At 39.8% G+C, this 25,939-nt stretch overlaps 1 protein-coding gene across 5 annotated transcripts in view; it reads right to left on the bottom strand.

Moving 5' to 3' along the window:
- LOC149108715 (uncharacterized) overlaps positions 1-25,939 on the bottom strand; it is a 68,004-nt gene that overhangs the window by 4,255 nt on the left and 37,810 nt on the right. For 4 of the 5 annotated variants that reach the window (XM_089293130.1, XM_089293131.1, XM_089293127.1 and 1 more), the window contains 5 exons: positions 18,009-18,344; positions 15,784-15,957; positions 13,359-13,532; positions 8,338-8,511; positions 1,854-2,021 (listed from right to left, as the gene is read on the bottom strand). In XM_089293130.1, the coding sequence (XP_089149256.1) occupies positions 1,854-2,021; positions 8,338-8,511; positions 13,359-13,532; positions 15,784-15,957; positions 18,009-18,344 (1,026 nt within the window). The remainder of the gene's footprint in view (positions 1-1,853; positions 2,022-8,337; positions 8,512-13,358; positions 13,533-15,783; positions 15,958-18,008; positions 18,345-25,939) is intronic. The other variant, XM_089293129.1, reaches the window with a different exon arrangement.

The raw sequence follows: 25,939 nt of genomic DNA on the forward strand, positions 1-25,939 counted from the left end.
TGGTTCCTCTTAGGGTGAAAAATTGTAAACATGAAGTAAACTTTCACCCGAAAAGATCGCATCGTACCGACTAGCAGCCCCTGGGTCTCCGAGGATGGCTGCCCTCTCGTTCGACTTTGAAATTACGTGTGTGATTTCAGACAAATTACTCTCCACCAAGGTGTACGTCACGGGGTCCGATTGAACTAATCGCACCATTAACAAATATCGACATTAAGGAGTTTTAATTGATTTTTTCAACGAAACATTGGTTATTTCAATCACTATTGATTAAACACGCTACTGGAAACTTCAAAGGCTTCTAAGTGTTAGGGAGAATGTAATATTATAAACAATCGTCTCTCTCTTTGCACTTTTTCAAATTTTAGATGTGACCCGATTGGGCTCGATTGAAACTACATTTGAAGATACAAAGGGGTGGAATTGAACGATAAAGCTTGGAGCAGCCCGGCAACAAGGATGGTATAACCGTATGTGAGAAGCTATACAAGGGATCTGGTGTTTTGCCAGTTACAAGTTGAGAGTTGCTCGGTTGTATTTTCGACCTTAACCTTGTAAGAACAGATGAACCGCTCGCTCAAAATCAAGCGTTTTACCGTCTTACACAATTACACCAAAACGTCCTGTTAATTATGATGTGTTACCCATAAACTTATACTTTTCAGCAGTTACCTTTTTCGGACTGGCTTTTTCATTATGTTCGCGTTTTAATACTACCACGATATAAATTCGGTTTCTGCGTGCCCAAGAAATGACGGCGTCCCAGAAAAAATTTCCTTGACTAATGATTTCGATTCCAATTATTTCTTCGGATATAAAGTAGTATTAAACTTCTCCCTTTAACGAAACTGGGTGCGGCCTAAATTGACATTAAAATCTTGCAGCTTTGTGCGCGCTCATTAGTTGATCCAACAATTTTGAAGTTTGAAGTTATATGACGGCAAATTTTTTTTAAGTATTCTCGGGAACTGCGGAATTATGCAGTGATATTTCTTAAATTTCGAAATTTCATCTCCGAAATTTCTGTTCCTTTCAAGTTTACTCCAGAAACTGTATGTCTTGCTTTCTGACTGGCTCCCGTTTAACAGTGACTAACCGATGTTTTATCTTCGAATTTATAAATGGAAAATGAAATGGCGATGTGTTAACTTGACTACGAGCAGTCCCTCTTTTTCCTCAGTTCGCTGCGCGAGAAGCAAATTTACATAGAGCGCCGGAAACACTTCACGCGTACAGACGAGTAAAATATACAGCGTAATCTTTTATTTATTAGCTTTTGTATATGTTTTATCACATACTAACTTTCCTACGGAGCAGCCTTTATAAGACCCAACTTACGATCAGTAAGAATTCCGTTACAATAAAAATGTGTAGAGAGTTTTACCTTTTCGTTTCAAATTCAATAAAGTGAATCATTCAACATATCCACTGAACAGAGATGTTTCTTATGGAAGTAAAGATCGTATAGCATACGGCGTTGTTTAAACAAAGATCTGTTGGCTGTTGAAGCAATGAACTATACTATTCACCTGAAAAAGTTGGTAAATTTGAATAATAAAAAGAGTGTTTTGAAACTGCAAAAAGCTAGAAATATGACTACTGCATGCTGTGCAGCTGTTTTCATTCCCTATTCGGCCGTTTCTCTGCTTCTAGAATGTCCTTACCGTAGATGCCTATGTTTCCTGACCCGAGAACTGAGCGAGAAGAAGCGGAAAAATAAAATGGAATTCGAAAGCGGGCGTTGAGAAAGTCTCACATCAACCTTTTCCTTTAATTTGAACATAGTCACGACTCTCTTATATAAACAAAAGTCGGCCGGAAGGTGCACGACTGAAAATACTGTTCCAGCTTACCTCCATCTTGCTTGATGAAAGGTTTCTTGTACGCCGTACACACAAGAATACCTACAACAGGCACATGATCCAGCAGTGCATTTTCGGTTTCCTTCTCGATTTCGAGAGGCTCTACCGAAACAACTGTGATGTCCCCTGTCATAGGACGTTCATCAGAAGGAACTGTATCTGAAACCATAAAGGCATCTTTAAATTTGACAAAAGATTGGCCACGTTGGTTTTCATCTCGATTGCATAACGCATATTATGGCATGGTTACTGCTTTTAGATTCAATAGTTCACTTGTGTTATAGTTAAAGTCCCCTCTAATGATAAACGAAGATAGCTCTTCCTTCTCAAAAACTTTACGTAAGAAGCAAGAGCTCGATTCTGTAAAGAAAAGGTAGTTTCTTATTTTTCACTTGTGTTACACGGTTTTGCAGATCAACCCTTGACATACAAAATTGTTTCTAAACGCACAAATTTAATTTTACTACGCCGGAGAAATTTGAACGCATCTTCATTTCTACGGTTAGGCCTATCGTCCACGCTAATCGGTCCGCATGAAAACGGAGCTTTTCAAAAACGCTCTTCAAACCGGAGGAATTCGTTCACAAATTTCTCCAGCGTAGAAACGGGGCCTGAAACCTCAATTTAAAAAAAATATGAAAGCGCCATGCGCTCTATTTCACTGACGTGGCGAGCAGTCATGCACATTCATTGGATCAACAGAAAGTGTTTCCATAAGAAAAGAGTTCAGCTCCTACAGGATTGGTTAAGTACACCAACATGACCCCCATTTCATTGTTTTTGGCTACCAATACGGCTGCTGTGACGTCATGCGAAAACACTCTATGAGGTACAGGTAAAGTCTGTGTCGGGCAAAGTGGTCCATACCGCCGGAGCTTACTCACGTTTCCTGGCATGATGCGAAAAGGAGTATTTCTAGCTCTCTAGCATCCCGGAATGTCAGTCGACCATCTTAGGATTACCCACAGCTCAATTACTTCGGTACGCACTTTTATTATTCAACTTTCATACACTGTACGAATTCCGATTTTCTGATTGGCTGATTTGCACCACGTGATACTGGGTTGTGACGATACCACCTCCTTGACGTCATTACCATGGTGTAATAGCCGTGGTGTTCATTCAACACACCAATGCCATTACACCATAGTGGTTTCAAGGCAGTGTTTCTTTGTGCAATGTATTAAATTTGAATAATTAAAATGTTAACGCACTCATTGCCCATTTGTTTAAAGTAAACACTCAAATTGCAGGAAAGCCACTAGTTTTGTTGGCTCTAAATCGCATATTTTTTTGTTCTGCATACAAAATGAAATGTTAAAGCATATTCAGTTCCTCTTTTTTTAAGGACGTTCGTGCAAAAGTTTCCAGTCAATAGACTTTTTTAAATTTTTGCTGCAGTCAGTTCATGGGATAGCTGTGTCAGAAATGCAAAAAAAAATTGGGGTCGCCGACTTCATTTCAGAGATAAAGCGTTTGGAAAAGTACCCGGATTTTGAAAAAATTGGCGCACACAATTCAGCATGGTCTACAGGGGTTCACAGTTAAAAATATCAAGGGTGAGTCAACGGAGGCAAACGATCTTAGTCATATTTTGTAGAAGTGGGTCTGTTGCGTAAATAATTACAACTGTTACCAACGTTTTCACAAAACTTAACCCTTCAAGAGGCATTGAAACCGTCGCACAGAGCTAAAAGGAACGGAATTCGATGGTGCATTTGGAAAAAAATTCAAACTTCTAGTCGATATATTTTCTTGATTTTTTTTTAAACATAGAAAATCGGTAGAGAAAATGATCCATCAAAAGAAAAATAGGGGTCACCAAACGTCCAAGATCGTTAAATCCAGGCGAAGCTGTAGCAATGGTCATCTGCCTTATCATTGTGCATTTTAGTAATTTTTAGCGCGCGCTCTCATGCATGACGAGGCGTGCGAATTTCCGTGCGCAGTGAGGACGGACAGAAACAATACACCGATTCCAGAAAAAAACCGGAAGTTGCACGCAAGCGAGGCTTAATAGCCCTCGAGCTTTCAAAATGGCGGACGAAATGCTGGGGAAGAACGAAAAAATTCGAATGTATGTAGGTTAGAGCTACTTGTCTGGAGCAAATGTGGTAAAGAAAAGGAAAAGAGTTGGACACAAGTGTTGTGCGGCTGCAAACTCTAATAATCGAAGCAAAAACCGACCTGATTTATCATTTCCACGACTGAGTTTCCTTCGGACAAGCTAGCCAGATAAACAAAGAAGAAAAAAGTGGGAAATACTTATGCAAAGGGGAGATGTCTATTTTATCTCGGTAGGAAATAATTTTTGTTTTTCCGAGCACTTCTTGCCAAGTGACTTTAAACTGAGTACACTTTTTGAAACTGGGAGCCGTACCCTCGGCTTTCCCTTGGGCAAAAGTTGATGAGGAATCTCTGTGTAGAGCAAAATATATGATGCATCTGAGTCTGGCATATGAATACCCATCAGCTTCAATCAACTTAGGAATTAATCAGTTTTCATGCCTCTGAGGTACACAAAAAAATTTTCCCAAAAACAATTTTGAATGTGGAAGGACATTAGTGATTTAAATACAGCCATTGATGAATTTTGAATATTTTTTACTCGCTTAATATTTCAGCAAGATCTGGCTTTTAGGTTTAATGTTTCAGAACTAGTACTGTGAGATAAATTATTGCATGGGCCAATTTCCTGTACTTGATGTTGGGGAGCCAGCCCATGAATTATTTACCTGAAGTTTTCCTAGGCTGAATTTGAAAACATAAGGTGCAGAATAGACTGCAGACAGATAACAGGTCAGACACCCAAGACCTGGACATCCAAAAGTGAACTTTACTCTGAATAAGTCTGACAACACATTTTAAGGCCTAGTAGGAATTTTCCTTAATGTCGTAGATTTGATAGACAGCTTGTACTGGCAAGCAGGAAGGTTATAATCTTCATCCATTCTATGCAACCAAGTAAATCAGAACTGACTATAATTTTAATGCCAATTTTCTAAGGAAGACTGTTTTCGAACCATGAACCAGAACTGCAAATGTAAGAATACAAGCTGAAATGGCTATTAGGAGAATAAATGGATGGCATGTATTTGATGGTGTAACTCCACTAAGGTTGTGTAGAGTCGTTAATCAACCCTGGATAGTGAGCTATTTGCTTGTAAACTGGCAGAAAAAAAGTTATCTGATGTTTATTTGTCATTTGGTAGTGACTTTAAACAGAGTACATGATATTGTTCATCAGTGGTAATTAAATATTTGGTGATTTCCACCATACTGAAATTGTGCATTATGTGGCTTCATGTTCTATTTTCTGGCACAGGGTGTAACATAGAAGGACACATGGTAGAGCTGGTGTATAATTTTGCTAATAACATAAAAGGGCAATTGAATTTGACCTCATTGAGAATTTTCTACACTGTATGATCTTATAGATTCCCAATTGTTTTGAACTATTTTGAAATATTTATTCAAATATTCATCACCAGAGAAAAACTGGAAGTAGCTGAATTTTCTCATATTAGATGCTGGACAAAATTTTTGGACCTTTGATATACATTATTTATTCTGGCTTTAGCAATAATCACATCGTGTAAGGCCATCTCTAAGCATTAGGTAAGCCAATTCATATATAATATATTTATCATAAATTGTTCAATATTCTTTAGCATCTCCTTCCACCATTCTATGTCCAAGGCATTTTGCTCATTAAAAACTTGCAGTTACTTTCAATTTATAGGCAGGACATTCCAAAGTCTGTTCACAACAAAGAGTAGTTGTTGTACATTGTACATCATAAACTGAAGTTCATATGACTCTTGTTTACTTTTAAACCAGTGTCAAACATTTTGCATATTGATTTTGTAAGGCAATCTTTCAGGGTCTCACTATCCATAACAATGACATTCCTAGCTTAAATTATTTCATGGAGATTGCCCTTACTTGGGTCTGTAACCTCAGTCCAGCTGGGGGACCCTGGGGAGACCCCCAAAATTTCCCTTTTCCCTTTTCCCTTCGTCGATCCCTGTTGATGCATTATTTCAGTGTACTTGTTCATTACTAGTTGCTAGTTTTCTAGGCCATCTTTCATGGCCTGTGACTGATAGTCTTTGTTACACTGTAGTACACGTCACTGATAATTTTATTGGTGATTTGACTGTTGAATCAGCTTTGTGATTGCGTCCTACCCTGTAACGCAATGATGCTGTCACTGTACCGAACCCTTGCTTATACCATTCTTGGCGAGTAGATCGTGGTCTTGTTTGATACTCTGATTAGCATCTTTTGAACTTTTAAAAGGATTTCCCTTTATTCTCTAACACCGATTGTTAATTTATGCAGAGAGATTGGATGTTCTCAAACTTGAGAAGACTGAAGTGGTCAGTGAAAAATGAATCAGCCGTAGGAAATTTCTTAAAGTGTTTTATTGCAATATTCCCGATATCCGACACAATTTTAAAATTTACTTCCGTATGTTCTTCCGATCTCTTGCTGTAGCTTTAGTAAAGCATTCTTCGGGTCAGGGTCGTAAACTTTTACAATTTTCATTTCATTCAGATTCTTTTTCCTAAACCGACCATGAACAAAGTTCTTTTAGGCAATAAAAATGGTGAGAACAGGTTGTTTTTGCGCATATTAGAGATCGAGACAATCGAAGGATGGAAAACATACCCGTCTAAAAGTTCCTTTATTTTGCCCCTTTGATTTATACGGCGACTTTTAAGCCAGAATTTCGATTGGCTGTGTCAAGTTTTCAATGTTCTTCGCTCACACTGACGCCGGGAATATCATCAGAAGAGAGATTGGCCTTTCTTCTTCGTTCGCCATGTTGCTTTAATTACCGCGAGGGCTATTAAGCCTCGTTTCGGTGCAACTTCCGGTTTTTTCTGGAATCGGTGTATCAGCGCGAACGTCCTTAAAAAGAACGACCACTGGATCAATGAAATTTGGTACTGACCAAGATCCTGTATTGTGCGATTTTAAAACGAATGTAGTAAAGTGGCAATTTAACTTTGTGGAGTGCAATTTTGGTCTGAAATCATACGTGATTTCAAATAGAACTCTTGTTGCGCTCCCCGGGGGGGGGGGGATACTTTGGGAATTTCTGGGTGGGGATGTGCCGCCAGGACCCTGGAACCCTTAGCCTATACCAGAGCTAGTTCAGCTGAATTTTGCTAACCTATATTAGAGTAAACTCCCAAAATTCCCCCAGCTATCGACACTGTTGAGGCTGATTTGCGTAAATTTAAACTTGCCGGTTTGATTTTTTTATATTTTTGAGTGGCAATTCCTGGTTTCCTTACTCTAGATAAAATCTTCAACCAACCAGTTAGTTTTGTGAAAAATGATACCCTATTCTAGACCCAAACGCTTTGATTTATATACCCTATCCTAGAGTAAACCGCTTGAAAAACATACCCTTCACAGCGGCACATACCTATATAGCCCATATATGGCAGTGCGCCCCCCCCCCCGCCCCCCGGACTGCGCTCCATCCTCGCAGATCCAGTGGCTGGTTAGACGGACGTCTAGACGCGGTTCGCGGTAAGAAATATTGCAGAAAAATGTATGGAAAATTAGGAAAACTAACCGAGCGTCTTCTATCCAAGCTACATCCTTGAAACTTGGTGAATACAATCTTCTACCTAGTATTTTAGCGTTGCGATTCAAAATTGTGTAAAATTCAATTTTAGCACCGACTTGAGGTAAGCGACGGTGTTCGTACACACTGAAATGAAATGCGGCATATTCCCAGTGTCCAGTTAATTGCCAATGTTTTGTATCCCATCAATATGGGTTATTAACCACGCGTGAGATCAAGATGGCTGGATATTGGCCAAGTTCTTTTTCCTGCGTGTTCATGGACTGAGATGGAGTCAAGTCGATAAACACGCAGAAAAAGAACGAGGCCAATATCCAGCCATCTTAACCTCACGCTTGGTCAATAAAGGATCTATTGTATGGAAAAGTGTTATTTTACACGACAGATGTAACGAAGGTTGTCTCGGCTCAGGAAATCACAAAATGTGTTGAGAATGAAAACACATTTTGGTGCCAAAATTTATGTACCATCTCACGGAATTTCTAATACCCAACAGCGAAAATACTATTACTGTTGAACCAAAACAGTCAGCGCTAGCAGGTTCCATGTCGTATCCTGGGCTAATCCCCGCTCATAAAAACCAACGTTCCAAATAACGCTTATGACACTTGCAGAGATATGACTATCATGCCAAATTGCCCCCTATTATCCGCACAGTCGCGGGGCTGGGAGGCGAGGATTTACATTGGAAAGACAGTTTTGTTCACCTGTCTTGCAAGTAGGTATTATAGGAACTGCAATCTCCTGTTAGTTTTAGATAACTGCAGATTGGGAAATTTATCATAATCTCCTAGACACTTGAGGGTGTTGACTTCTGGCGCAGGCTAGCATGGAAATATGTACACTACAGTAAATTATGACGCAGATTACCTCTGTCAGAGCCTTGCTTTAGAACGTGGGATGCCGAAACTTTTCTTGTCTGGCTGTGTGATTCTGTAGGTTGCGCCTGTGAAACGTTCCCGTGGTGACCATCCATGCGTTGTGTCTCCAACTTTGTCTCCACAATTTTAGCTCTGGGCATTTGATGGCTAGTTGAGTTCGATTCTGTAAAGAAAAGGTAGGTTTTTATTTTTTACTTCTGTTACACGTTTTTGCAGATCAACCCTTGACATACAAAATTGTTTCCAAACGAACACATTCAATTTTACTCGAAGAATTTTGAGGCTACGTCTACACTGCGCCGGAGAAATTTGAACGCATCTTTATTTCTACGGTTAGGCCTATCGTCCACACTAATCGGTCCGCACGAAAACGGAGCTTTTCAAAAACGCTCTTCAATCCGTAGCAATTCGTTCTCAAATTTCTCCAGCGTAGCGTGGTGGGGCCTTAAACCTCAATTTTAAAAAAATATATGAAAGCGCCATGCGCTCTATTTCACTGACGTGGCCAGCAGCCATGCACATTCATTGCAACAAAAGAAAGTGTTTCCATAAGAAAAGAGTTCAGCTCCTACAGGATTGGTTAGGTACACCAACATGGCCCCCATTTCATTGTTTTTGGCTACCAATATGGTTGCTGTGACGTTATGTGAAAACACTCTATGAGGTACAGGCAAAGTCTGTGTCGGGCAAAGTGGTCCATACCGCCGGAGCTTACTCAAGTTGTGGGTGTATTAACCAAGTAGGGGACTTATGTCCTATTGTTAAGCACCTGCACTTGTACGAATCTATAAATAAATAAATAAAAATAAAAGTTTCCTGGCATAATGCGACCAGGGGCCCGTTTCTCGAAAGCTCCGGGAACTTTTCGGGCCCGGAAAGCCATTTTTAACTAGTCTGTATCTAAAATCAGAAAGGTGTATACGCCTAAAACTTTTTGTATGAAGAGAACCTCTCTCGATATTAAGAATATGTGAATAAAACAGTTCTGTAATCATAAGGTCTGAGATTTTGCTACGGCTTTCCTGGTGTGAAAAAGTTTCGGGACCTTCAAGAAAAGGGCCCCCGGAGTATTTCTAGCTCTCTAGCATCCCGGAATGTTAGTCAACCATTTCAGGGTTACCCCCAGCTTAATTTTGCCGGTACGCACTTATGTACCACACCTGGGTAGAGAGAGGCATTGTAAGGGGAGCAGGGATGGCGCAGTGGTGAGAGCCATATGTGAGTTGAGTTTGTTGTTGGTTCTCGCCTTGCTTCGAGGGTTTTTCTCCGGGTTCTCCGCTTTTCCTCCCTCCACAAAAACCAACACCTCCAAACTCCAATTCGATCAGCATAGAGGACGTGAACGAATTGGAATTTGGAGCTGTTGGTCGGAAAATAACTGATACGCGACTCGGACAATTTCTGCAACTTCCGAAAACACGCGTGACATTGGCCTCACGCAATTACTCATGCTTATTACATCCATTTTGAAATCAATGGTGATCTTGCAATCTGATTGGCTCTCAGCAGTGCAGTTTATTCACCAATCGCACTATTTTTGCCACTACTAAACAAAACAACGAATCCGATTTCAAGGTTTGTTTAAAGTAAACAATCAAATTGCAGGAAAGCGAGCACTTTTGTTTGTCCTAAATCGCATCTTTTTCTGTTGTGCGTAAAAGCCGACCACTGGATGAATAAAATATTGGTACTGACTAAAATCCCATATTGCGCGATTTCAAAATGAATTTAGTAAAGTGATAGTTGAACTTAGTGAAGTGCAATTTTGGTCTGGAATTATACGTGATTTCAAATAGAACTCTTGCTGCACGTTCGTTCGGCTTTGAAATCACGTGTATGATTTCAGACAAATTACACTCCACTAAGTTCAAAATTGGAAGACACGAGGTCGAATTGAACTAATCGCATCAAAAACAAATATTGACATTAAGGTGTTTTGAGAACTTTGTTTCTACGAAAAAGTCAGTAGCGTTTTCCATAAGTTTCAAAAACCGTAGGGAACATGAGAAAGAGGATAACTGACGTGTGAATGGACGTAGGTGTCCAATTTCAGGTATCCAATTACAAAAAGTTGTTGCTGGATACCTGTAATAGGACCCCCGCGTGATTGCACGCCGATTACGTGACAAACATGCGCGCAGATCCATCGATGGAGTCGGAAACAATCGCGACCAAGATCGATTAAGACGCAAATGATAAAAACACACTTAAGGGCCCATTAACCGATCTTTTCGAGCCGTTGCTAAGGAAAATTAAGTCTCATATAACCTCATCATTTTTAGTTAGTTCAGAGTCATTTCCTGTGTTTCAACTTTTTCATGATCAGTAACACTAGTGATGACGTCATCAGGTCACGCCCATGCTCATGTGACTAATACACAAAAAATGCAAAGGCTCCCAGGCAAATTACTTTCTCGGGATCTTTTTCATTGATTTAATATTTTAATTTAAATCCTCATTAGGCTATGCATCGATTTTGTTTCATTTCTAAAAGGTCAGATTTTGAGAGCATTCCAAAATATTGAAAAATTCGTAATTTTCTGAAAAAAGCATGATTTCGAAAAAGGAATGCATAGCTATGTTGCCAACGTTGGCTTAATCGAAATTCGTCGAAAAAGGCTGGATTTGATGAAAAACCGCGCGCCACCAAAAACAACTGCGTAGAAAATTTATCACTTACATTAGTTATAAAAATTTACGACATACCTTTGATAAGTCCGCCGTGAATATTGTTTCTTAGCACCCATGTAGCCTGCGTAGCTTGGTGCTTTAAGCAATTTTTTTAGTAATTTGAGCGCGAGAGCACAAAACGGCAAAGCCGCGAAAACGAGCGGCGAAGCCGCAAGGTTTCTCAGTTGTCTCTCTCCCGGGCTCCTTGCGGCTTCGCCGCTCGTTATCGCGGCTTAGCGCGCTCAGATTGCATAAAAACCGCCCAGCTACGCAGGCTAGCCCCCATGTTACGGCTTGCAATTTAATCGGCTTCGTTAAATCTTTTTTCTGAAACTTTCCGTTGCACACGCCAAGCAACCACGAGGAATCGATGAAGAAAACCACTTCGTGTAAGAAGGGGTGGACCGGCCAGAAAAATATATTTTCTGGCCAGTCAGCGGGACGGAATTCGAGCACTTCGGTTGTCTGTTCTTGAAGTAAACTTTCGCCCGAAAACATCGCATCGTCCCGACTAGCTGTCCCTGGGTGTCCGAGGTTGTTCGACTTTGAAATCACGTATATGATTTCAGACAAATCACACTCCACCAAGGTGCACGTCACAAGGTCTAATTGAACTAATCGCATCAATAACAAATATCGACATTAAGGAGTTTTACGAGCTTTTTTCAACGAAAAAGTCAGTAGCGGTTTCCATAAGTTTTAAACACTCATTTGTCGTCTCTTCTAATGTATCCCTGTGAATTTGTATGTAGAGAGAATTATTACTGATATTTAACATATATCAGTGTTATGTGTCACAAACAAGTCCATAATGAGATGAAGACATTATCACATACTCAAATACACCTCAAACTTGAAAGGCTGGTTTTCACTATCGCATAAGTACAAGAATGAGCAGTATATACGCAAACGCAGTGAGGTCATTTTAAGCAGCGCCTTTTGTTTGGAAATTGTCCTAACAATAGGGGCCTATTACCAAAAAATAAATCTTTCTGCATGTGTTGGCTGGCTTCTTCTTATACCTGCTAAGACGCTAATGATGGTGTTCGGAAGGATGTATTTTAGTATTAAAAATCGTCCCTCTCTTTGCACTTTTTCAAAGTTTAGATGTACTTCGATTGAAACTACATTTGACGTTAATACAAAGGGGTGGAATTGAACGATAAAGTTACTGAAGCTAAGTTGAACATGAGTCCATTAAATAGCCCGGCAACAAGTCCGAAATAGAGATGGTATGAACGTACGTGACAAGTTATACAAAGGATCTGGTGTTTTGCCAGCTACAAGTTTGAGAGTTGTCAGTTTTGAGTTGCTCGGTTGTATGTTCGACCTTGATCTTGTATTTAAAAAAAACCAGAGGAACTGCTCACTCAAAATGAGCGGCCGCGAAACGTTTTACTGTCTTAAAGGAGCTCAGTCACGGTTTGCACAGTTTGAAAAGTTTAGCTTACATTTTTCAAATTTATCGTTTGCAATCCGTGTCAATCTTCGTCATCCTTAACCACCCTTGTTCCTTTATGGTTTATTATTATCTCTTTGATGTTTTTCTATCTTAGTAAACAATTATTTTTAGGTTTCCTTTCATTTAAAGGGAATTTCGTACGTGGCCAAAAAAAAAGACAAAACACCGTGACTGAGCTCTTTTAATCAATTACACCAAAACACCCTGTAATGGGTTATCCAGATCAAGATGGCTGGATATTGGCCAAGTTCTTTTTCCTGCGTGTTCATGGACTGAGATGGAGTCAAGTCGATAAACACGCAGAAAAAGAACGAGGCCAATATCCAGCCATCTTAACCTCACGCTTGGTCAATAAAGGATCTATTGTATGGAAAAGTGTTATTTTACACGACAGATGTAACGAAGGTTGTCTCGGCTCAGGAAATCACAAAATGTGTTGAGAATGAAAACCCATTTTGGTGCCAAAATTTATGTACCATCTCACGGAATTTCTTATACCCAACAGCGAAAATACTATCACTATTGAACCAAAACAGTCAGCGCTAGCAGGTTCCATGTCGTATCCTGGGCTAATCCCCGCTCATAAAACCAACCTTCCAAATAACGCTTATGACACTTGCAGAGATATGACTATCATGCCAAATTGCCCCCTATTATCCGCACAGTCGCGGGGCTGGGAGGCGAGGATTTAAATTGGAAAGACAGTTTTGTTCACCTGTCTTGCAAGTAGGTATTATAGGAACTGCAATCTCCTGTTAGTTTTAAATAACTGCAGATTGGGAAATTTATCATAATCTCCTAGACACTTGAGGGTGTTGACTTCTGGCGCAGGCTAGCGTGGAAATATGTACACTACAGTAAATTATGACGCAGATTACCTCTGTCAGAGCCTTGCTTTAGAACGTGGGATGCCGAAACTTTTCTTGTCTGGCTGTGTAATTCTGTAGGTTGTGCCTGTGAAACGTTCCCGTGGTGACCATCCATGCGTTGTGTCTCCAACTTTGTCTCCACAATTTTAGCTCTGGGCATTTGATGGCTAGTTGAGTTCGATTCTGTAAAGAAAAGGTAGGTTTTTATTTTTTACTTCTGTTACACGTTTTTGCAGATCAACCCTTGACATACAAAATTTTTTCTAACCGCACAAATTTAATTTTACTACGCCGGAGAAATTTGAACGCATCTTCATTTCTACGGTTAGGCCTATCGTCGACGCGAATCGGTCCGCACGAAAACGGAGCTTTTCAAAAACGCTCTTCAAACCGGAGGAATTCGTTCTCAAATTTCTCCAGCGTAGAGTGGAAAGGGCCTGAAACCTCAATTCAATAAAAAATGTGAAAGCGCCATGCGCTCTATTTCGCTGACGTGGCCAGCAGTCATGCACATTCATTGCAACAAAAGAAAGTGTTTAGATAAGACAAGAGTTCAGCTCCTACAGGATTGGTTTGGTACACTAACATGGCCCCCATTTCATTGTTTTGGGCTACCAATATGGCTGCTGTGACGTCATGTGAAAACACTCTGTGAGGTACAGGTAAAGTCTGTGTCGGGCAAAGTGGTCAATACCGCCGCAGCTTACTAAAGTTTCCTGGCGTGATGCGACCAGGAGTACCTCTAGCTCTTTAGCATCCCGGAATATCAGTCGACCATCTCAGGGCTACCCTCAGCTTAATTACTTCAGTACGCACTTTTATTATTCAACTTTCATACACTGTACGAATTCCGATTTTCTGATTGGCTGATTTGTACCACGTGATACTGGGTTGTGACGAAACAACCTTTCTTACGTCATTATCGTGGTGTAATAGCCGTGGTGTAAATTCATCACACCACTGCCATTACACCGTAGTGGTTTCAATGCAGTGTTTCTTTGTGCAATGTATTCAATTCGAATAATTAAAATGTTAACGCACTCATTGCTCGTGAATTGTCGGGATTTACCTTTACAAGTTCACTAACAATGAACCAGAAATTTCAATACCACACGAGGCTTTGCCGAGTGCGGTATTGAAAATTTCGAGTGCATTTTTAGTGAACGAGTACAGGTTAATCCCGATAATTCACGAGCAATGAGTGCGTTAACCTGTAAATGTACCACACCTGGGTAGAGAAAGGCACGGTAAGGGCGCAGTGATGAGAGTGCTCGCCTTCCACCAATGTCCATGGCCTCGGTACGATGCCGGCCCGAAGTCACAAGTGAGTTGAATTTGTTATTGGTTCTCGCCTCGCTCCGAGGGTTTTTCTCCGATTCCTTGCGACTAGGATAGTGGAAGTGGACAAATTGGAATTTGGAGATTTTGGTCGGAAATTAATTAATACGCGACTCGGCAATTTCTGCGGCTTCCGAACACACGCTGGATATTGGTGTCATACGATTGTCCATGCTTATTACATCTATTTTGACATCACTGGTGATCCTTGCAATCTGATTGGTCCTCAGCAGTGCGATTTATTCACTAATCGCACTATTTTTGCCGCTAAAACAAAACAACGTTTGTATAAAGTAAACAATCGAATTGCATGAAAGCCAGCACTGTTGTTTGCTCTAAATCGCATCTCTTCCTGTTCTACACACAAAATAAGATATAAGAGCATTTCCAGTTCGTCTTTAAAAAAACGGACCACTCAATCAATAAAATACTGGTACAAAATTGATGAAGTAAAGTGGTGATTGAACTCAGTGGAGTGCAACTTTGGTCAGAAATCATACGTGATTTCTAGTAGAACTCTTGCCGCGCGCTCCTTCGACTTTGAAATCACGTGTATAATTTCAGACAAATTAATTACACTCCACAAAGTTCAAAATTGTAAGACCCGAAGTAGAATTGAACTAATCGCATCCGGTAACAAATATCGAGAATAAGGTGTTTTGAGAACGTTGTTTTAACGAAAAAGTCTGTAACGTTTTCCATAAGTTTCAAAAATTGTAGGGAAAATGAGAAAGAGGATAATTTTAAGTAGGCAAGTAAGCTCAATTAGGGAATTGTGAGCTTTGTATTGTAATGTAAGTCATGTTTTGTTGTTATGGATAGGCAGCCTTCATATTCTTGAAAGCATTCGAGAAGTTTCGTTCGATCGATCGATGGTTCGGATAGAGAATTAGCCTATCAGCAATCCACTTTAAAATACGAGCGAGCAACCAATCAGCAGTTCCCTTATAATCGATGAAACTCACAATCCCGTTTAAGTTTAGATCACTGCAGATTGGGAAATTTATCATAATCTCCTAGACACTTGAGGGTGTTGACCTCTGGCTCAGGCTAGTATGGAAATATGTGCACTACAGTAAAATATGACGAAGATTACCTTTGTCAGAGCCTTGTTTTAGAACGGGGGATGCCGAAACTTTTCTTGTCTGGCTGTGTGATTCTGTAGCATGCGCCTGTGAAACGTTCCCATGGTGACCATCCATGCGTTGTGTCTCCAACTTTGTCTCCGCAATTTTAGCTCTGGCCGTTTGATCGCTAGTTGACTTCGATACTGTAAAGAAAAGGTAGGTTTTTATTTTTCACTTGTGTTACACGTTTTTGCAGATCAACCCTTGACATACAAAATTGTTTCCAAACGAACACATTCAATTTTACTCGAAGAATTTTGAGGCTACGTCTACACTGCGCCGGAGAAATTTGAACGCATCTTTATTTCTACGGTTAAGCCTATCGTCCACACTAATCGGTCCGCACGAAAACGGAGCTTTTCAAAAACGCTCTTCAATCCGTAGCAATTCGTTCTCAAATTTCTCCAGCGTAGTGTGGTGGGGCCTTAAACCTCAATTTAAAAAAAATATATGAAAGCGCCATGCGCTCTATTTCACTGACGTGGCCAGCAGCCATGCACATTCATTGCAACAAAAGAAAGTGTTTACATAAGAAAAGAGTTCAGCTCCTACAGGATTGGTTTGGTACACAAACATGGCCCCCATTTCATTGTTTTTGGTTACCAATATGGTTGGTGTGACGTGATGTGAAAACACTCTATGAGGTACAGGCAAAGTCTGTGTCGGGCAAAGTGGTCCATACCGCCGGAGCTTACTCAAGTTGTGGGTGTATTAACCAAGTAGGGGACTTATGTCCTATTGTTAAGCACCTGCACTTGTACGAATCCATAAATAAATAAATAAAAATAAAAGTTTCCTGGCATAATGCGACCAGGGGCCCGTTTCTCGAAAGCTCCGGGAACTTTTCGGGCCCGGAAAGCCATTTTTAACTAGTCTGTATCTAAAATCAGAAAGGTGTATACGCCTAAAACGTTTTGTATGAAGAGAACCTCTTCCCATAATAAGAATATGTGAATAAAACAGTTCTGTAATCGTAAAGTCTGAGATTTTGCTACGGCTTTCCTGGTGTGAAAAAGTTTCGGGACCTTCAAGAAAAGGGCCCCCGGAGTATTTCTAGCTCTCTAGCATCCCGGAATGTTAGTCAACCATTTCAGGGTTACCCCCAGCTTAATTTTGCCGGTACGCACTTATGCACCACACCTGGGTAGAGAGAGGCATTGTAAGGGGAGCAGGGATGGCGCAGTGGTGAGAGCCATATGTGAGTTGAGTTTGTTGTTGGTTCTCGCCTTGCTTCGAGGGTTTTTCTCCGGGTTCTCCGCTTTTCCTCCCTCCACAAAACCAACACCTCCAAATTCCAATTCGATCAGCATAGAGGACGTGAACGAATTGGAATTTGGAGATTTTGGTCGGAAAATAATTGATACGCGACTCGGGCAATTTCTGCAACTTCCGAAAACACGCGTGATATTGGCCTCACGCGATTACCCATGCTTATTACATCCATTTTGAAATCAATGGTGATCTTGCAATCTGATTGGCTCTCAGCAGTGCAGTTTATTCACCAATCGCACTATTTTTGCCACTACTAAACAAAACAACGAATCCGATTTCAAGGTTTGTTTAAAGTAAACAATCAAATTGCAGGAAAGCGAGCACTTTTGTTTGTTCTAAATCGCATCTTTTTCTGTTCTGCGTAAAAACCGACCACTCGATGAATAAAATATTGGTACTGACCAAAATCCCATATTGCGCGATTTCAAAATGGATTTAGTAAAGTGATAGTTGAACTTAGTGGAGTGCAGTTTTGGTCTGGAATTATACGTGATTTCAAATAGAACTCTTGCTGCACGTTCGTTCCACTTTGAAATTACACTTCACTAAGTTCAAAATTGTAAGACACGAGGTCGAACTGAGCTAATCGCATCAATAACAAATATCGAGATTAAGGTGTTTTGAGAACTTTGTTTCAACGAAAAAGTAAGTAACGTTTTTCATAAGTTTCAAAAACTGTAGGGAACATGAGAAAGAGGATAACTGACGTGTGAATGGGCGTAGGTGTCCAATTTCAGGTATCCAATTACAAAAAGTTGTAGTTGGATACCTGTAATAGGACCCCCGCGTGATTGCACGCCGATTACGTGACAAACATGCGCGCGGATCCATCGATGGAGCCGGAAACAATCGCGACCAAGATCGATTAAGATGCAAATGATAAAAACACACTTAACATCTCCAAACTCCAGCTTCTTTTTACCTTTTAAAGCAAGCGAATCCACTTCAGCCGTACGCGCTGCAGTCTCGGGTGTTAACCCTGGTCTATCTTTCTCCTGGTCATTGACATTTGAATCAGAGACTCCTTTCTGGGTTTTTCTGGTGACCTTCCCTGCAGATGCTTTGTTGCCATATGTTTCTTTGTTGATCTTATGCCTCATATCTGGTTTTCCGTCTTTATTGTTCACGCCGAATTCTCGTCTGTTTTCTTTAAACCTCCGGTCAGGCTCTCCATTTTTCCTTAGGCCCCTAGGTTGAGAAACTTCTGGATTTCTTGGTTCAGTCCCCCGGAATTCTTCTTGTGGCTTTCTCTCGATATCTTTGGTTATTTATGAAAAGAGAAAATGATGTAACAACTCTTGAGTTCGTGAATACGATCCCATGATGTTACCATTTATATGAAACCTGTCAAGCAGTGCTATATGCATGGTACTTTTCATTTCTCTGTATTTTTTGAAAGGATATTTACTTTTGCCAAGTATTTACATTGGCCATGGTTTATAGGTGTCAAAAGGTATAACTCATTGAGTGCATGGGAAGCTGAAATAAATACTATCTGTACGGAAGACTGAAATTCCTATAAATTCAATATAGTAATACAGCTGAACAGTATATAGCCCTTTTTGGCTCTGTAACTGCCTTCCATGTCTTCGTCTTTGTCTTGCTTTCATACTCGTATGAAGGCTCCTTAATTTTCTTGCTTACAGTTCCCTTCCCGGCAGACAACCAAGTTTTTGAAGTCTCGAAAAACCCTGATATTATGATAAAATGCAGCTGGCCGATCGACCCCACGTTCGATGATATAGTTGCATGGTTCATACAACGGAGATTTGTACATCGTGGAAAGTTTCAGAAGTCGTTCAGCTATCGAGGAAAAATAATAAGTAACGTTATGTACTCGACTAGCTTCGCGCGCCACCAAAAACAACTGCGTAGAAAATTTATCACTTACATTAGTTATAAAAATTTACGATATACCTTTGATAAGTCCGCCGTGAATATTGTTTCCTAGCACTCATGTAGCCTGCGTAGCTTGGTGCTTTAAGCAACTTTTTTAGTAATTTGAGCGCGGGAGCACAAAACGGCAAAGCCGTGAAAACGAGCGGCGAAGCCGCAAGGTTTCTCAGTTGTCTCTCTCCCAGGCTCCTTGCGGCTTCGCCGCTCGTTATCGCGGCTTAGCGCGCTCAGATTGCATAAAAACCGCCCAGCTACGCAGGCTAGCCCCCATGTTACGGCTTGCAATTTAATCGGCTTCGTTAAATCTTTTTTCTGAAACTTCCCGTTGTACACGCCAAGCAACCACGAGGAATCGATGAAGAAAACCACTTCGTGTAAGAAGGGGTGGACCGGCCAGAAAAATATATTTTCTGGCCTATCAGCGGAACGGAATTCGAGCACTTCGGTTGTCTTCTCTTGATGTAAACTTTCGCCCGAAAACATCGCATCGTCCCGACTAGCTGCCCCTGGGTGTCCGAGGTTGTTCGACTTTGAAATCACGTATATGATTTCAGACAAATCACACTCCACCAAGGTGTACGTCACAAGGTCCAATTGAACTAATCGCATCAATAACAAATATCGACATTAAGGAGTTTTAAAAGCTTTTTTCAAGGAAAAAGTCAGTAGCGGTTTCCATAAGTTTTAAAAACTGTAGGGAACTTGAAGAAAGAAGCCATTAAAGTAGTAATTGACGTGCAATTGGCGTAGGTGTCCAACTACAGGTATCCATATTACAAAAAGTTGTAATTGGATAATCACGTGATCGCGCGCCGATTACGTGACAAACAGGTGCGCAGAGAACCAATCACGATCAAAACTTTTATAAATTTTTCGATTAACATGCAGATGACAAAAACACTCTTGCCATCTTCAGACAGCTTCCTTTGAGCGCCTGAAGCACCTGAACCCACTTCAGGCGTACGCGCTGTAGTCTCGGGTGTTAACCCTGGGTTATCTTTCTCATTTGTCGTCTTGTCCGATGTATCCCATGTAAATTTGTATGTAGAGAGAATTATTACTGATATTTAACATATATCAGTGTTACGTGTCATAAGCAAGTCCCTAATGAGATGAAGACATTATCACTTACTCAAATACACCTCAAACTTGAAAGGCTGGTTTTCACTATCGCATAAGCACAAGAACGAGCAACATATACGCAAACACAGTGAGGTCATTTTAAGCAGCGCCTTTTGTTTGGGAATTGTCCTACAATAGGAGGCTATTACCAAAACATAAATCTTACTGCATGTGTTGGTTGGCTTATGCTTATACCTGCTAAGACGCTAATGAACACTTCAAAGGCTTCCAAGGGTTCGGAAGAATGTATTAATATAAAAAAAATTGTCTCTCTCTTTGCACTTTTCTAAAGTTTAGATGTGAATGAATGAATGAAAGACTTTAGTGTCAATAGTATTTAAGTTAAAAAAACTAATTGGGGACACTATTTACACAATAAAAATATACCTTGGCTACATAAAGTTAAAACTGTTTACAATTTAATGAATAATGTATAAAATAAATAAATAAATAAATAAATAAATAAATAAATAAATAAAATATATGAACTTATTTAATATAAAAAGCTTAAAAGATATCAAATACAAAATTTAAAATTTAAAGTGGCCTAGCAGCATATATCACAGTTCTTACAATTATCTATTAAGAGTGATGGATCTTTACTCTTAATAATGTTTTTAAAATTCTTAACATTAGGCTTCTCTTTATCAGTATGGTCTAATTTGTTCCAAAGATGGGGCCCAAAATATCGTGGAGAATGTTTTCTATAATGCACAGTGCGAAAACGTGGAAAATTAAAATCAGCGTTCCTCAGAATATACCGTCTCGGCGTGGTATTGAAAATTTCTGTTATATGAGTGGCCACAAGAGATTGGTCGGCGCAAGTCCGTTTTTACTTTTGCATGAAAATGGCGATGTTTTGAAACCGTTGTTGGTACAGACTTGGTAGACCTGCTCTTGTTAGTAGCTCACTGTAGGTCTCCGATTTGGTTTAAAAGACTGCCCTGAGTGCGCGCACTTGGATTCTTTCCATTTTCTTCTTATCGGATGATTTGCAAAAGTGCCATACAATATCACAATATGTTAGGTGGGGTAAAATATTAGACTTGTACAGCTGTAACTTTGCAGACCATGGTATTACATTACGTAGTCTCTTTAATACCCCAACCTTACAGCTCGTTTTCTTGCAAATATCACTGATGTGTTCACTAAATGTCAGTTTGTTATCAATGGTTGCACCGAGAATTTTGAGATAATCAGATGATTTGACTTCATGTCCATCATATTCCATCGTCAATGTATACCCAGGGGTTTTCCTGGAAGGTTGCGGATCAATGGTTTCTGAGGGTTGGCTTGTAGTAGGCTCTCCTTGTACCATTGTGACACTGCCTCTGTTTGTCTCCCTGAGAGTTTGGGCGGCCTTCTGTATATCATTATCATTAGTGTATATTTGATGATCATCAGCATATATAAATAGATTAGCAGACTGCCTCTAAGTTATTTTCTGCATAGAGCTGTTTCCTGCAACTAGACTTTGTCCGACATTACCTTTCTGTATCCAGATATGTTAACGGATACCAACTAACGGTAAAAAAAAAACCGTAACAAAAAAGGAAGGAGGTAATCAAATGTACTAGCGTTAGCTAGCTGACATTACTGTTCATGAAAAAGTAGGTACTGCGAGCATTAATCAAATAAAAGATCAAATTGCAGACTACAACTATACTTTTTACAGTGATCATCGCCCGGGGAGCTTCCATATAAAAAAGACGGGGGTAGCCCTAAGAAGTACCAAGATCCCTTTTTGTGGGCGCGACATGAAATGTTTTTCACCTCTAAGAGGCACCAATGTAATTCTGAGACAAAATTAAAAGTCAGTTGATTTTCAAATATCTCCTAATATCGCAAAAGTTCCCGCAGTGGACCTTTTGAGGTTGAATACAGTAAACACCCGCATATAAGAACACATGGATTAAGAACATCAGGCTGAAATTTGGCAAATAAAGCACCACTTTTATAAGAACAATATCAGCCTGGAAAAAAAAATAATGTTCTTATAAAATGGGAAGGGTGTCAAAATTACACAAATTACCATAAACACACCTGCTGACCAATGGTATTAGCTAAGTTTTGGGCACCTTTGTTCTCTTCAGAATATCTAATATCATGAATTACATTTTTTGCCTTTACAATACTATAAACTACTGTATTGATAGAGAAAAACATAAGATTTTATAGCTGTATCAAGGTCAATCACAGTTGTAGTTGATCAAAGCTTGCAAATACTTGTCCAGTCTTAATGTTATTGTTTTGCTGATGTACATGTCAACACAGTAGTAAATCAGACTTTCAGATTTGCAGATGTACAGTGGACCTCTACTTTAGGCATTTCAAGGGTGGGGCAGCATATGGATCTGCCACAGAACTATACATACACCCTTCTTGTTACTGTTTTGTTACATTACTGATTACAGTAGACCTATTTGAACATTAGGTTTTTAATTATTGTTCCATCAATTTATGTAATTGTCCAAAAACATGATTAAAATTTCTAGCAACATTTTTTATGCTGTACAGCACTGAATTTAAAAAAATTTAAGAACATTTAAGAACATCCTGAGGCTGATTTTTCACTAAGCATCCGATAAATAAGAACACAATCAGTCTGACCTCTGAAATTGTGTGTTCTTATATGCGGGTGTTTACTGTACCCTAAGTGGCAACAAAACCGCTTGCGAAGAGCACCTCCATCCTTTTCTATGTGGGAGTCTTCCCCCCACTCCAGAGGATCGTCGCTGCTGTATTTGGTAATAGGAAAAACCTATAGAACGGAATGGTTCGTTAAATATAAACTAGGAGAACTAAAGGCATGCTTAAAAATACTGGAATATCGGCATCAGCGGTGTCGTGTATATAGATTAACTCTGGACATTTCCGTTTACCACCGTGATTAAGTTTAAAACGTGATTCTATGATCACTAAGCAAGTAAACCGATGGTCAAAAAAATACAACTTCAGTGTAGAGCGCGTGATTTTAAAAGGATATGTAATATTTTCGTTACAAGTAAATAAGGAAAACAGTGATAGGTAGTCTTAATTATGTGGAACAGAAGTCACAAGCCTACACATGTTTGGAATTATAAATTGACGTTTCAACTAAGTTTCGTGATAATTACTGACAAATCTTAGTCTAGACGAACCTCTATAAGGCGCTTAATAGGGTTCGACTGTATGTAGATTAAATATTTCATAAGCACGTTTTCTGTGGCTGTTGATTGGAGGTTCCTGAATCGAAGAATCGAAGGGTCGCTCGGAGCTAGAGTATTTGGAGTATTTCTTTAGAGTTACTCATACCCAGAGTGTAGATATTTGATGTAAGTCGTTTCGTTGCCTTTTCTTTTCTTACAGTTCTATTGATTTTCATTTAGCTTGTCATTCTACGTTTTTTCTTTTTACTTCGCAATCGTCAATTCATTATTATTCTTTTACCGTTATTATTTCATTATTATTCGTTTACCATTATTATTCATATTCCATCGTCAATGCATACCGAGGGGTTCTCGTGGAAGGTTGCGGATCAATGGTAAGGATCTGGTACTTCTGAGGGTTGGCTTGTAGTAGGTTCTCCTTTTACCATTGTGACACTGCCTCTGTTTGTCTCCTGAGAGTTTGGGCGACCTTCTGCATATCATTATCATTGGTGTATATTTTATGATCATCAGCATAGATAAAGAGATTAGCAGACTGCCCGTGTAGTGAGAGATCGTTTTGGAACAAGTTGCAGAGTAGAGGCCCGAAGGAGGAGCCTTACGGACACCCCCTTTATTGTTCTTTCCATGCGCTGTGCGCTTCTTGTAGTTTGACTCTGTTTCTGCTACGCTCAAGAAAGGATCGCAAAAGATTCAGTGATGTTTCAGAAAAGCCGTATGCTTTAGTAGTAACAATCTTTTATTAGGAAACTCCATCACTAAAAGTGGTTTACATAGAGGTCCTAATACTAGATATATACTATATAATGATACAATTAAAATCTATAAATTAGAGCTAAAACCGAAATAAATAAATATTTACAACATATACACTACAGAGATTAAAAAATAATAATAACAAAAAAATAATAATAATAAAAAATTAAAAAAAAAATTAATTATAAAAAGCAGAAAAAAGACACTTCTTAAAAATTGGCAAACTTGCTGAGTTTCTTACAGTTCTCTCTAACTCATTGAAGTCCTTGAAACAGTGGTACCGTGAACGTTGTTTTCCCCAATTGTATTGGATTTTGGGGAGCTTTATAGTATCTTTATTGCGAGTATTGTAGGAGTGCATATCACTCTTTCTTACAATGTCCAAGGATTGATTAAGTTGGCCATTAGTACACTTGTATGCATATATACATCGATGACATTTCCTACGTTCTTCGAGATTCAGCCATCTCAAGACTGTTAATGCATCAGTGGATGAGGATTGAAGTGATCTATCTAATATCAACTTAGCTGCTTTGTTTTGCAGAATTTGCAATTCTTTCGTTAGTGAGGCATTGTCCTTGTCGCCCCAGACTAAATCAGCATAATCAAAAATAGGTAGCACTAAACTGTTATAAAAAAGTAACCGGGCGTTATAAGGTAAATAATACTTAATCCTACGTAAAAGACCAAGGTTCTTATTAACCTTAGATGAAATATACTCAACATGGTCGGACCATGTAAAAGTTGAGGACAATATAACTCCCAAATATTTAAAACTAGTGACAGAATTTATATCAGTGTCAAAAATAGATAATGAGAAAGAGGAAATACCAGCAAGTTTCCTATTACTGCCTATAATCATAGATTTTGTCTTAGTAAGATTCAAAGTTAGCTTATTCCCATGTAGCCACTGAGCAACTTTCAAGAGATCATCATTCAGTGCCTCTTCTAACAGGTGTGGCTCCTTAACAAAGTAGTACAGGACCGTGTCATCAGCATACAAAGTCACCTTGCAATTCTTTATAGCCAGAGGAAGATCATTAATATAAACCAAGCAGAGACGCGGTCCCAGAATACTTCCCTGTGGCACCCCAAAGGTCATCGGGAGAGGGTCAGACACAGCATCACCACAGGCAGTCCGCTGTTTACGATGACTCGGGTAAGACTTGAACCACTGTAGGGTACTGGGCGAGACGCCGATAGCCGACAACTTAGACAGCAAGATGTTATGGTCAACGGTATCGAATGCCTTGGTCAAATCTAAGAACACTGCACCACACAGATCTCCACTCTCCATATGCAATAGGACCTCATCTGCAAAACTGGTGAGAGCTGAAGTTGTAGACAGCTTCGGACGGAAGCCAAATTGTTCGCTTGAAATGAGGTTATTTGAATTTAGAAAGTCATAGGATTGAGAATGGACGACTTTTTCCAGTATTTTACTCATTGTTGGCAGAATAGAAATTGGGCGGTAATTTGACGGATTTGTCCTATCTCCAGTTTTGAAAAGTGCAGCCACTTTCGAGCATTTCCATATTTCAGGAAAATTGCCAGTGTGAATAGAGAGATTCAGTAACTTGGTGATCGAGGGACAAATAGCACGCGCACCACACTTTAAAAGTCTCGCACTGGCGTTGTCCAAGCCAATAGCTTTATTTGTCTTTAGAGAAAGCACATGCTTGAGTACTGTTTCCTCATCAACTTCGTAGAGCGAGAAAGACTGTAATTTCGTCGCCGATCTGACTGGGAACATAGCAGCAGCTGATATTTTATTTGCAAGACTTCTGCCAATGGATGCGAAATAACAGTTGAGCACGGATGCAATAGAGGTTGGAGTGGTGTGTTCAACACCATCAACCACGATACATTGTGGGCTCGAGGATTTTGTCTTACGCGAAGACACCTCATTCATCGCCTGCCAGATCTTCCC

The sequence above is a fragment of the Orbicella faveolata genome, unplaced genomic scaffold (assembly GCF_042242905.1).
Source record: "Orbicella faveolata isolate gen_17 unplaced genomic scaffold, um_ofav_v1 contig_25, whole genome shotgun sequence".
Classification (NCBI taxonomy): Eukaryota; Metazoa; Cnidaria; class Anthozoa; order Scleractinia; family Merulinidae; genus Orbicella; species Orbicella faveolata.